The 13,274-nt window shown below is 44.7% G+C and overlaps 1 protein-coding gene across 3 annotated transcripts in view; it reads right to left on the bottom strand.

Annotated features, from left to right (window-relative positions):
* Positions 1–13,274, bottom strand: part of IQSEC3 (IQ motif and Sec7 domain ArfGEF 3) — a 98,431-nt gene that overhangs the window by 30,334 nt on the left and 54,823 nt on the right. For all 3 annotated transcript variants that reach the window (XM_034063107.1, XM_034063106.1, XM_005144380.3), the window contains exon 3: positions 5,516–5,804. In XM_034063107.1, coding sequence (XP_033918998.1) covers positions 5,516–5,804 — 289 coding nt within the window. The remainder of the gene's footprint in view (positions 1–5,515; positions 5,805–13,274) is intronic.

Raw genomic sequence — 13,274 nt, 5'->3', positions numbered from 1 at the left:
ACTGTAGAGTTTATATGTGTATGTGTGCACATGTGGAAATCCAAAAAAAAGGGGAAATGCAAGACTGGGAGTGCTGGTAAAATCAGCCCTGAATGAACAGAGGATTCACTACATCTTTCATGTGGTGAGTATGAGCTCATTAGCAGATCCAAAGGGTGAGTCTTACTGACTGCATCCTTATCCCCAGACAAACACCACTTGTCCCTCACCATACCTTGTTGGCCCAGTACTCACAGGATGAAGGACTGAACTCACAGGAGACCTGAGTTTAAGTGCAAACTGATTTTGTAGTCAAAGCAAGACTGAGGCATAAGCCTCAGCTCGCAGGGTCATATCGTCTGCTTCCTTCTTGTTTTCCGTTTTTGTAACACTATGTAAGTTGCAGATAAAACCATCAATGAGTGATCTAGGTACAAGAAGGCCTGAAATCACAGCTGTAAAAAATGTAAATCACCTCTGGCATCTGTCCAATACTACGTCCTCTGGGGAAGACAATATGACCTTGAGGGATGACAGGAAGAGAGGAACAACATGACACCGGATGTTCTGTGCCTGCACTGGTATCCTGGCTGCTTGAGTAAGTACTGCAGACTTTTCTCACTGAGACCCCATCACCCCAGGCAGCAACAGGTCTAGAGATCCTGCTGCACTGGATGGGAAAGTGCCATTTCTGGAAGGGATTGGGACTCAGGGCACAACCTATCATAATTTCCTCCCTGGAAATGAAGAATGGACCCTTTGTCTGGCCTCAAATGTAAAGCTTCTGTTTTCTGTTTTTCCTTGCCTTTGAATTCACATCTGTCCAAAGCAAGCATCAAGCCCAGCACTGAGACATACTAGCAATTTGCTTGGCAATGGGGTCAGCCACTGCAGTTGAAGAGACAGCTGACTCAGAGACCTGCTGCCCTGGTTTCAGCTGGGATAGAGTTAATTTTCTCTCTAGTATATGGTGCAGTGCTGTGTTTTGGCTTCAGTATGAGAACAATGCTGATAACACACTGGTGGTTGTTGCTAAGTTGCTTACTCTAAATCAAGAGTTTTCCAGTTTCCTGTTTTCTTCCTATGAGGAGATGAACAAGAAGCCAGGAGGGAGCAGAGGCAGGACAGCTGACCCAAACTAGGGATATTCTATTCCATGGAACATCACGCTTAGCTGCTGATCACTGCTAGGGGACAGGATGGGCATCAATCAGTAGGTGATGAGCAATCATATTGTGCATCACTTTGGTTTCTTAGCTTTTATTCCTCTTTTCCTTCTCCTTTTCTTCTTCTTGTTCATCAGCATCACCATCATCATCATCACCATCATCATCATTATTTACTTATTTCTTTTATTAAAATGCTCTTATCTGAGCCCACAGGTTTAACCTTTTCCCAGTTCTCCCCCCCCATCTGACCAACGGAAGCAGGGAATGTGTGGCTGTGTGGTACTTAGTTGCCAGCTGGGGTTAAACCATGACATCTGCTTACCCCTAAATTAAAAAATATTGGCCTAATACTTGTCCTGCTGGCACCCCAGAAAGAATTCGATGCCGCAGCAAAGAGAAAGACAGGGATAAAAAGAGATTCTGAGTAGCACGCAGAAGGGCTTTGCTGGAGTTCTTTGTCCTTCTTTCCAAAATGACCATCTTAAATCCTACCATAAAACCAGCTTTCCTGCCACACCTCTTCAAGTTGGCCTCCCTTGAAAGAGACTGAGCTATTCCTTTGCCCTTCCCTTCAGGAGGAAGACTCATGCAGATAAGTGCAAATTAAACCAATAACCTACACAGGCCCAACCCAGATAGTTATGACTGACAACTGACCATGAGCACTTAATATAATGGTCTGGTTAATGGAAATGTAGAGCTAATTGTGTTGGGAGGGAAACAGGAACAAATGGGAGGGACAGATACAGCCATCTGAGGGACAGAATAATAGTAAAATGCAAAATAAGTCAGAAGCAAGAGCCTTACAATTATCTGAGGTTTCCAAGGAGGTGACAGCCATTCTGAAAACACGAGATTCATATGCACTGATCTTATTAGAGGCAAAGACAAGATGTCATTGCTGATCTGAAGTAAAAGGCCAGTTTATCTCATGCAAGGATAGTTCCTGAAAAAAGCAGACTTTCAATAATCAGCAAGAGGAGAGATCCTTCTAAAAGTCTAACAGAATGGTGCAAGCTGTCAGCACCCTGATAAAACATCACCAGCTTTTTGCAGCCCATTATCTCAATCCTTCCAAAGGGCTAAAGCATCAAGGAGCAGAACAAGATGTAAAGTAACAGGACTCCCAACCCAGTCTGTTCTCCACCACATACCAGGTGTGCAAAGATGTGTTCTGCATGTGGTCCACTGCCATGCAGCCTTATCCAAAGCAAAGGGAGTCCTACAGTGTCTGTGGCTGTGATAACATGGACTGGGGACTGATCCAAAGGATGCTTGAGAAGACTGGCAAAGCCAGAAGCAGCAGCCCCACAGAGAACTTTCCTCCCTACTCTTCCTTGGTAGGAGTGGATCTCTGTCTCTCTCTTCTTGATGTAGCCCAGGCATTTACTGCTTACTGATGTCTGAGACATTCACATTTGCTATCAGGTCGAGCAAACTGTCACTCCAGAGGAATTAAGGATTTCACAGTGCTGTGGCCTGTTTTCTTTCTCTTGAGAGGAGGAAAGGGCATCCATTAGCACCACAGCAGTCACAGGTAATGGAGATGTATGTCTGGCTTGCTGGAGGAACCTTCTCTTCCTATTTGAGAGGGGAAAAAGGCCAGACATGATTGGCCTTCTCTCACTCCTAATAAACCCTGTGAATCACAAGTAATTGCCTACTTAAAGCTGCTCTTCTCTGGGGAATGATCTGACAGCTGGCGCCAAAGGAAGAGGAAAACAGGAGGGGGTCACAGGGATTTCAAAGAATAATTAGCTTAATACATTTCTGGGTCTCAACATGAACACTCAGTCTGAGCAATTCAGGCCTTGTGGCTGAATGAGAAATGGCTGGGAAATATCCATTGCCGTGAGGGATTGCTCATGAAGGGAGCTTTAACAAGGTCAGCCTAAGGCAAATCAAAGTGCCAGGCCTGGATATGGCCAAACCTTTGAGGCCAAACCCATGGCTTTGTTGCCTATAGGCATAAATTCATAGATCTGCCAGGAGAGAATGGGCCTGATCTTATTCTCATGTAGCACTGGTTTTCCACCCAGGTTGCCACTGAGGATGGCAGCACGCCACCATGTTAGCAGAAAGAGGATCATGCTCAGTGACAGAATCTGAGTCACTCAAGTCAATGCACGCATTGTAAAAAATAACAAAAAGACATTGAGAGCATACATGCTCTCTGTCACCCATTCTTAATACCTCTGCCTCCCACCAACCTTTCACAATGGAAAGACATTGCTATAAGAGCCACGTGTTAATGGGATATTTTCCTTCATCCATGGTACATCTACCATGTTTCAGCACAGCAGAAGAGTGTGCATGACTGAAAGTGTGCTCCTCTCTCCTGTGATCCCCGACAGTACAATAGAATCTCAATGCAGGGGAACTTTAGAACTTGATTTTACTTTCCAGCTTCCCAGCATAGTGCACTTATGCTCTGCACATCATCGCATGCTTTGTTTCATGGGATAAAGAGCAAGTAGAGCCATGACCCCACTCACCAGCCACCTAGTGTGATGACCATAAACTCCAAGCCCTGCAGAAGAGTCTGTAGGCTACTTTCCTTCCTCACCAGCACTCATTTGTCTCCTGAAAGGTAAATGTGACTTCAACTGCACTTTGAGACTAAAAATGTCTCCTTCCACCTGCTTTTTGTACTGTAAATTCTATGAACATATTACAGTCTGTGCTATGACTAGGAAACTACTGGGACAGTGCTTGAGGGTCCTAGCACTTTTCACTCCCTGAAAATCTCTCCTTCCAGAGTTGGAGGCAATCCCCTGAGGATATCCAACAGACTGGAGGAGAATGCACCCTGTAAGGCCCATTAGCTTTGAGAAAAGTGGTTTCACTTATGAGATAGGCTATGTCCCTGCAAGGTCAGTATTGCAAGGCACCAGAATTTAATGAATGAGCAGCTAACATGTCTCTCTGTCTCACATGCATCCAGGGCAGGTCTGGCCTCTGCTGCAAGAACAGTGATAGGACAACATGACCTTAATGCTAAAATAACACAGGACAGACACTCCCCAGGACAAATCAGAGTAGCTCTAGGACATTGAGGAAGCTAAGCCCAGATATAGCAGCCGAGGTCTGACCCACCCTGAAGACATGTCACATTAGTTTGTGAGGCCAGTTAATTGGTTTCTCTTGTTTCTTTTCCTTGTGTGAAGCAAGAATTCTGTCTGAATTGAGTATGCAGCATTTTAAGAAAGACGGAGCTAAAGAGCCAAGGTCTCTTTTCTGCTCAGGAATTTATTGGTCCATTGATCTGACATATATGTTTAGGGACAGCAGCAATGCCTTGAGGGAAGTGGCTGAGAGATGTCCCTAAAGCAGCAGCTTCTCTGTGAGAAACTCATTAGCTGAGACCCTTCATCTGCAATAGCACAGCTCCCACTGAATTCTCCAACTGAACGTAATCTGGACACTGTCACTAGCATTTGCTTGTCCTCCTCATCTCACATACCACAGGGTCTGCATATTAAACAGCCTCTGGTTGAGCCGCCATCCCAGGGAAAAGTCAGAAACCATATTCTTTGGGTTTTGTTTTGCACAGGACCTCTCCTGGGCTGTAATCTGCAGAGAAGTGGGGCACTTTCCACCTCATTGTTTTTGAATGAGGAGACCAGCTGCTATTAGCCCCTGTCTTGCAGTCTCCTGCTGAGAGCCCATGAGGAGATGCAGTTTGAGATGGGTACACTTGTGATATGGAGCTAGGCTGTAGCCTCAGGCACAGGAAGTAAGGCTTGCAGCTTCCAGAATTTAATCACTTTCAGCCTGGTAAACTTGCCTGTCTCTTCAGCACTCATCACTGGATTGAAGGCAATAATGGTAGCATTACCCAAACAATCGTGGTAGACACTGCAGGACACTCACTAAATAAATCCCTCTACCCCTGTAAACTCATGCTTTAAAGAGACTAAAGCAGAAGTGCACTGGGGGTCTGCCGAGCATGATCCAAGAAGAAAAGACAGCTCTTGGAGACCTCTCCCATGAAGGAGGACTTTTGGGACCAGTCGCTGGGAGCCCTACAGGCATTGTTTGCTTGTGAGCAAGGCAGTATCTCTGGATGCTGCAGCTCCTGACTGCCTGCAGCTCTAAGCCTACAGTGGCAACGGAGTATCTGTGTCCATGTTGGACCACAGAACCCAGGCACTGGGTAGAACAGCCCAGCAGGTTTGAGTGAAAGGGTGCTGCAGTCAGAATGGGGAAGCTACTTCCTCCATCAGCCCCACGGAGCTAAAAGGGCCAGGCCTGCTCAGGTGAACAAAGGGCTAAGGTATTTGCTGAAAGATGTCCCACCACAGTGTGAATGCAATCCCACCCATCCCGTCCCCTTTTCCCACAGCCTGAGGAGGAAGCCCCTGTACCTGTTTATTCTTTAGGTCAAGGGAGAGCTCATAATCGGAGGCAGCTGCATGGGAACACGAGGCCGTCCCTTTGCTGCGCTGCACTCTCACTGGGGAGCCCGTGTGGTGGAGGCTCGCCTTCTGCACCAGAGGGGAACACCCCGCTGCCTGCTCTTCTTGGAGCTCCGCATGCTGGGCTTTTAGCGTCTGGGTGTCGGACCTGCCTTCCTGGCCACTCTGTCTGCCGGCCTCCTTCGGATCCTCCGTTTCACACCCGGCTTTCTTGCTTGTGGAACCGCTGGGATCGTCACTGTGAACAAAACGCAACGTTTCGCTTGGTTTATTTGGTTTTATTATATTGTATGTATGATTATGCTTATTGCTGCTTGCCATACTCAGGCACTGAGCTGTATTCTAAATGTTAGAGGAGCCTGGGCTGTGAGGGGTCTCTCTCAGTGACGGATCAGGACTTTAGGTTGATGCAGCCAAAGCTCTGATCCCTCTCTCCCTGACAGCAGGCTCCTGTCCTGCACACATGGTATGTGCCAGTCCTGAGACTCCTGAAGCTGCCCAGTGCTGCCCTTGGAGGTGGTGCCACAGCCTACGGACACCTCTTCTGCTCTCTATAGCAGCTACTGCCCCTGTGCCCTTGCTGCCTATTGCTCAGCATCTCCCTGTGCATCCCAGAATTCCATCTGGCATGGAGCCTGGATCCCAAGGATCCAGTTTTGTCCTGGAATTTCTAAGGGCATGTGGGAAATGGGGCAAAGGCAGCTGAATGTTGCAGTTTCCAGAGGAACTTTTGGAGAGCTGAGAGTATAAAGGTTAACAGTCAGCCAGCCCTGAGGTCCTGACTCTTTAAAGCATGTCTACAATACACCCATAGCAGACTGCAGAGCTTCCATGAAAGATGTTTCTTTCTGACCCATAGACTGCGGTACCACTGAGATCCTGTGCAGAAAGGAAAACCCCTTTTCCTCCTGTCAGCCACAGCAGTAATCGTGTGAAACCAGGGCCTGACAACAGTGCACTCTTAAGAGACCTGACATGCTGCTCCAGGCAGCATGGGATTAGCATACATCTGATCCACTGAAGTGATGAGAAAGTCTGTCCTTAACCTCTCTTCCCAAATATTCTCCAAAATCACACAATTTTGAACAAGGTTTTGGTATTCTGGGGGACTGTTTGAAGCATTGGAGTGTGTGCTTGTTGTTATGTTAGTCTCCTTCCAGTGGCCACAGAGGAATAACTTAGGATTTCCAGGAGTGTGCAGGCCAGTCTGCATGGATACAGCTCCACTGTTTTCCAGGGGAGGAGTGTTTAGCTGAGAGCAACATCTGCTTTGGAAATAATTACTACAGAACCACTGAAGCCAAGGATGTGTGCTGCCTCCTGTATTTAAACACCATTCAATTATTTAATTCACTTCTGAATCATATCTCCTTCTCTTGGATTTGCTGCACATGCGACCAGTTTCTGCCACCATCTAGATAACAAATCATTTTATGATTGGTGTTGATGTCAGCACAAAATCAGGGAAATTAGATATGATTTTCTGTAGTACCCAAATTACTTAGGAGCATTTAAGTCTCATTTTCAGAAGTGCTGTAAGCACTTAAGAGCCCAAGTCTTCTAACTGCAAATAGACTTTGGCTCCTAAGATTCAGAGCACTTTTGTGTACTTCCTAGTACCTTAAAATGAAATTTATTCTCTCCAGTGGTAGCTCTTCTGATGAGCAGATTCAGCAACCAAATTTAGAAATATTCCCACAGTTTCTAGAAGGTCTCCAAGTCTGCTGAGCCAAAGGCAGTACCACAACTTCACAACTAAGGAAGATGAAGCATTTAAAGGCAAAAAGTTTCTTCTTTCATACACACACATGTAGTCACCAGTTAAGATTTCAAAAGTAAATTCACAGAAGAAACCAGTCTCATACATAAATGTTATATAACCAACTTTGTCAAAGCATATTAAAATGACATATCTGCATGCTCATCAATCAGGAAACACCACCATTAAAATGAGGCATAAAACTGTCCTTTTCGGTTGTACACCTCATAAATTCTTTCCTTGTTCTATTCCTGATACTATAAAATTGAACACTCTTTTTCCAGAGATGTACATGTAAAGAATGTACTCATTTTTAACTCCTTCTGTTCTATGTCCATCCACATTGCAGGAAACATTAATAAAAGCCTTTTCCCCTATGGCTCACACTGTACCATTTATATTGGCAGCCTCTGTTCTATCCATTCTCATTTTAACTTTTATTCCCAGCTCAAGGGGTGACCAGGTGACACAGATTTCCATCATGTTTTCATTTAAGTGAATGCCAAAAGCCTCACAAGTGTTTCACGGGAATCGGACTGTGTCCTACAAAGCAATTTCAGCTAGGTGCATAAGCTTTGATTCAGCAAGACACATACCCCAAATTGCTCTGCTGAGTCAAGGCCACAGTGCACACAGACTTTCTTTAAGGCAGGTCAGGGCCTGAGACAGTAGACTAGAGAGCTAGAGAGCTGACTTCCCTTGGAGCATGAATGGGCTCTAAATGCCAGCAAATATTTCTTCATGTCATGATGATGATGATATCCTCGTTTGGATATGCTCCAAACACTTGCACATATGCTTAATTATTTTTCTGAGGGCCTCCACTGACTGATGGTAGAATGTGAAGTGTGTGCATAAGAGTTTGCAGCATTCAGGCTCATCACTCTGTAAGGCTGTACATCATGCCTAGTGTATGCTACCTATTTAGCTTTCTGTCACACACAATTTAAAGTTTGAGTGAGTAACATTCATAGTGACAGGATATCCCGGATGCGCTGATAATATAGAAGAAAAACCAGCAGGCTTTGTCAAATAACAGAACAACCCAGGCTGGGACTGAAGGCTGGAGGTCTCTACTTCAACTCCCTGCTCGAAGCAGGGCCATTTTCAGACACATATGGTCCATCTCAAGTCAATCTTTGAGTATCTCTGGACTTGAAGATTCCCTGGAGACTGGTTCTCTGGAAAGCCTTGTCAAGGTCCTTACTGCACTACTAGACTTTAATGGCCTGACTGGCATCACCTGGGGCCCCTCAAATATCCCCTGCACAGTTTCCCCTTTTCAGCCCAGCTCGGAGCACTCAGCCCCTGCCCCAACAACACTGTAAGCTTACTGGTCTCCAGCTCTGCCACAGGCTTCCCCTTTCCATGGCCATGGACCAACTTGATCTGGCTGCTGACTCCACAGCTTGACCTTGGACCTGCCTCATCACCAAGGACCTGCCCATTGATGTCTAGGCTTTGTCTGACCCTAGGTATCCTCACTGGACCAGATTCTTAGCCTGGCCAATGAGGCAGAGGTAGTTGGACCATCCCAAATTACTCAGAAGCCCCCTTTAGCCTCATTAGGCATTTAGGTTATTACTGAAGACACAGGATGGTCCTAAGACTGCAAGCACCAAGTGCACATTCAGTCACAGATGCATGAGAAGCAGTGCTTCCACTCACAGTGAGTACTGAAGCTCCTAAAGACACTGTGCTAGGATAAGGACATACACTAACCACATGTACATGCAGTATAACCTTGCCTTCCTCCTCTGAGCCCAATGAATACAACAATAATGAATGTATTGAGCTTATGTGTGGAATTTTCTGAGGGTCAAAACTCGCTCAAATCAAAATCAGATTCTACTGAAGCACTCAAAGGCATTTTTCAGCTAGTTGCTTTTAGGCTAAATGTAAACTTTCTAACCCCCTGCTTGTTTGACTGTTGTGCTGTTCAGAAAGCAATAGAAAACACTCTTGCTGAAGTGGGAATAGTTTCTACATGTTCCTTTGTGAGGAAAATAAATGGATGAACCACTTCTACATAGTAGGAAAAAAGAAATCTCCAAAAATGAAAGACAAACCTACTTCACCTTTGGGCAAGAGATCAAACCTTGCAAATTCCATTTTCAGCTGGCAAACTTTAGTGACTTACAAGCAATAGAAAAAAGGGGCAAAGACAGAGTGTGCTTAGCAGCCTGAATGTTGGCATTACAGCTCTATGGTTCCACTTACCACACTATATTCTTCATAGGTTTACTCGATCTTGAACCTGTTTCTGAGGAAGTGTTGTGGGAAGACCTATTCTCTGTTATCGAGTGACTGCTGAAGCTTCCATATGGCAGGCAAAACATGCGGCTAGAGATCGAAACTGATGCGGCAGTGAAATAGAGGCTAAAACCTTAATGATGCTGATTTTTAACCTCTGTCCTGAGTGGCATAGAACAGCACTGGCAGAGCAGTTTCTGTTAGTAAGTGATGCCTCAGAAGCTATTGTAACTATGGGGATACACTTACTTTCCCTTGGCCAGGCAGCCAACCTCCCTGGCTGTAGGATGAAGGAAGGGAACGGAACTATTGCACATTCTATTTCTTGGATGAGAAAATTTCTCAGACCACTTGTAATAATTAGAAGTCCCACGCAGAGTCTAAGGTATGTATCCCAGTGTCCTGGACAGACTCCAACTAGGTTAATTTAGTTCTGCATCCCAGGATCCCTCCTGCAGTTTCAGCTGTAATCAGTGTTCTTCACTTGCTGTCCTAAAGTATCATATACCACCACCCTTCATAGTTTTTACAGCTACTCTTGCATGATAATGAAGCAATTTTCTGCTAGTTGTGCAATCAGGTAGGGAAGGTTTGTAATGTCTTTGACTTCTGATTGATTGAAAATTGTAATGCTAATGTAAATCACTCACAATCAGATAGAAACAAAGACTACAAATTCAGCTGTTCTGTTCATCCTAGATATTCATTCCAACATGACTTTTATAACCCATAGTAACAAGCTTAGTTATTATTACAAATAGATTCCACCTGCTGTAGAAAGCATCTCGCAAGTTTCAGATATCTCCTGCTACTTTTGCACTGCTAAGTTGCATATGCCTTCTGCAGACAGAAACCAGTTTTGTTAACAAAAATGGTGACTGCAGTCTGACTGAGGGCTTAAATGAAATACTATAGCTAGTCTAGCCTTTCAAAACAGGGATATGAGGGTTCTGTGCTGAATCCTAGTATTTGTTTCAATAAAGCAGGATGGTGAAAAAGCTCTCACCATATTTTGAGACAATTCAGCTGGGCACCCATAAGTATGCGCAAGCGAGGCTTCTAATCTTTAGCTTCTATTTGCAAATTTCTCAAGAAGAATTTCTATAAGGAGTCCACTGAGGGAAGGATGCACAGAGATGACAGAGGAAAAAGGGGGTTTTTATGACTTAACTTTTTCTCCCTTCCTGGTATTTTGGAAACCTGAAGCCCAAACCAGTGATAATTACATTACCAAACCAGAGAAGCCCATCTGCCCATTCCTAGCAGTATCAGTTCCCCATGATGAACTGTTGTACCATACTCTGTCATGGGACAGATCTGACTGATCTTCAGCTCCTACAGCATCAGGATGGTGCGTTTCCTTGCATGCACCTCACCATCTCCTTGCTGCTGGAAAGACACATTTCCACCTTGGTAAGGATCTGTGCTTCTAACTGCCAGCTGTGGAGATGAACTATGGTTATCTGTTGGATCTTGACTGTCAGGCACATTCCCATACCTGATGACTTGAGAAAGAACATACAGCCCCTTCCCCCAAATATTTCAAGACAATTTCAAGCTAGACCAGTAGGCAGGAACACAGAAGTTGGATGCTCCAGCTATTACATTCCATTGCACTGCTGTCAAATAGCAGGATCAGTTCATGGTCTTATGAGTAATTTTCAGAGCTCTCACAAAGGTGATTACAGGGTAGCTGAGTGACTAAATGGGGCTCTAGGGTCAGGAGAGCTACTCAAGGACAGTAATGTTAGTCCTGTAAGAAATTAAAACTGAGCTTTCTCACTGATCACCCCAGAGCTACACAACTCCCATATGGTCAAGACACAAAACTTATCTCTTTGTTCCTTCTCATAGAATCAAAATTATCCCATATGAATGAAGGCAACAGCAGAATAACAAAACCAGCAATGTCTCTTCTGGAATTGGACAGCAGTGTAAGAAACCAGTCACTCAAGAAGAGGATGCTCAGATGCCCTGTTGGCAGGTATAGTGGTTATGCAACAAGATCTAGCTAATTGTACAGGGGGAAGCTGTGGGTGTGAGGTGTTACAAAAGTACTACAGCAGCTGATCTCACCTCCTGTTTGTCTCCCTGTGTCACTCCAGAAGACCACATTGCCGTTTCCCATGTATAACTTACCAAACACTTTCTTCATAGTATTCAAGGTCAGTGTGCAGGACTGTGACCTGTAACTGAGGCAAAGACTACACAGACTAGCTGTGAAGGACCACAAAAATTTATGAATCCATTTCACGGGGCTCTTTATGAGGGTCAGTTGGTTATTGTACATACGCTGCTCTGAAGTGCTGTGATTAGTATTACCATGGCATGAGAGCCACACAAGACTTCAAAGCTTCAGGGATGTTAGAATAAAAAACCCTTACAAAGTGCTATAGGGAGAATTAGAACAAGAGGTCATTAGCTAATGCCAAGATAACAGAGTTCAGACCCCAGGTCTGCAAGAACCTGTGCTCCCTCCGTCTTAAGACATGTCAGCATTTCCCCCATCCTGTCTCCTTCCCCTGATCAGAAAGCAAATAAATAAATTGCTGATTTTGCAGGGTCCAAAGTGCCTTTTCAGTTTATTTCATTTCAATGTTCCCTGAGGACACCCATAACATATGGTGAATGGGTTGATCAGAATTCAATGGAAAAATGGCTAAGACAGGCTTGGTAATATATTATGGGATCTTTTCAAGGTTCAGCAATTTCTGACATGCTGGGGGCCCGAGTACTAAAGAATTGCTTCTGATTTGCTTTTAAGCTCAGGTTTTAAGGAGACTTGGAGGCAATGCTCTCTGGAAGCATGCTGAAAATGATAGAAGGCAGAAGTCTATCCTGCCAGAGAGGCAGGGAACTTGGAACTTGATCTTGGCAAATCATCCCCTGCCAGCCAAGCTGCAGCTTTCCCAGACAGTCTCCACAACACAGACAAATATAGGAACAAGATTCTGATTTTGTCTACATTCACGTAACACCTTGCAAGGCAGTGGCATCAAGCCATCTTCTCACACTAGTTTTACCCAAGAGGATTTAATGATAATTAGCCAAGTTTATTACCCATCCCAGAATGTATTAATTGTTTCATGAAAAGGCTGGCACACACACCTGTAAAATAGATTTGACAGCACAGTATGGTAAATATACTGGAAATGAATGAAATTTAACATCCTTTAGCACAGACCAAAACAGGCAATATCTTTTCAACATTGCTGAGAGTGGCTTTGGTGAGATGTATATTAAGCAGACAGAAAATGTAATAACAGTAGCTAAAACCTCATGTCCTACAGTGTTCAACATGACAAAGTCAGGGCTTTGATTTCAAATTTGGTATTTAAACATGATCCCTATGTGCTGTGTAATTCCCACATTGTTGTGTTGTTGTGCCTTTTGCTACGGAACAGCACTATGGGAGCTAACTTTACTCATGCCTGTACGTGGCCAGGCTCTCTGTGGCTAACTTCAGCCAGCTGAGGACCAGGACCTCTGTTTTTTCACGGAGACAGACAGGTTCCTCCAGAGGGTGACTTGGAATGCCTAAGGCAGCTCTCACTGCAGGAGAAACGGTGTTTGTGGTGCAATGCTGGCTGTGCTGTGTACTGTGGTTGTTGCACAGGTTTTTTCTTATAGTTCCTACGTGTGCCTGAGTGACACCTCAGAATGACACTCAGGTCACCCTCTATTCTCTTCCTTTCC

The sequence above is a fragment of the Melopsittacus undulatus genome, chromosome 5 (assembly GCF_012275295.1).
Source record: "Melopsittacus undulatus isolate bMelUnd1 chromosome 5, bMelUnd1.mat.Z, whole genome shotgun sequence".
Lineage (NCBI taxonomy): Eukaryota > Metazoa > Chordata > Aves > Psittaciformes > Psittaculidae > Melopsittacus > Melopsittacus undulatus.
This window is presented reverse-complemented; position numbering and strand designations above follow the sequence as displayed.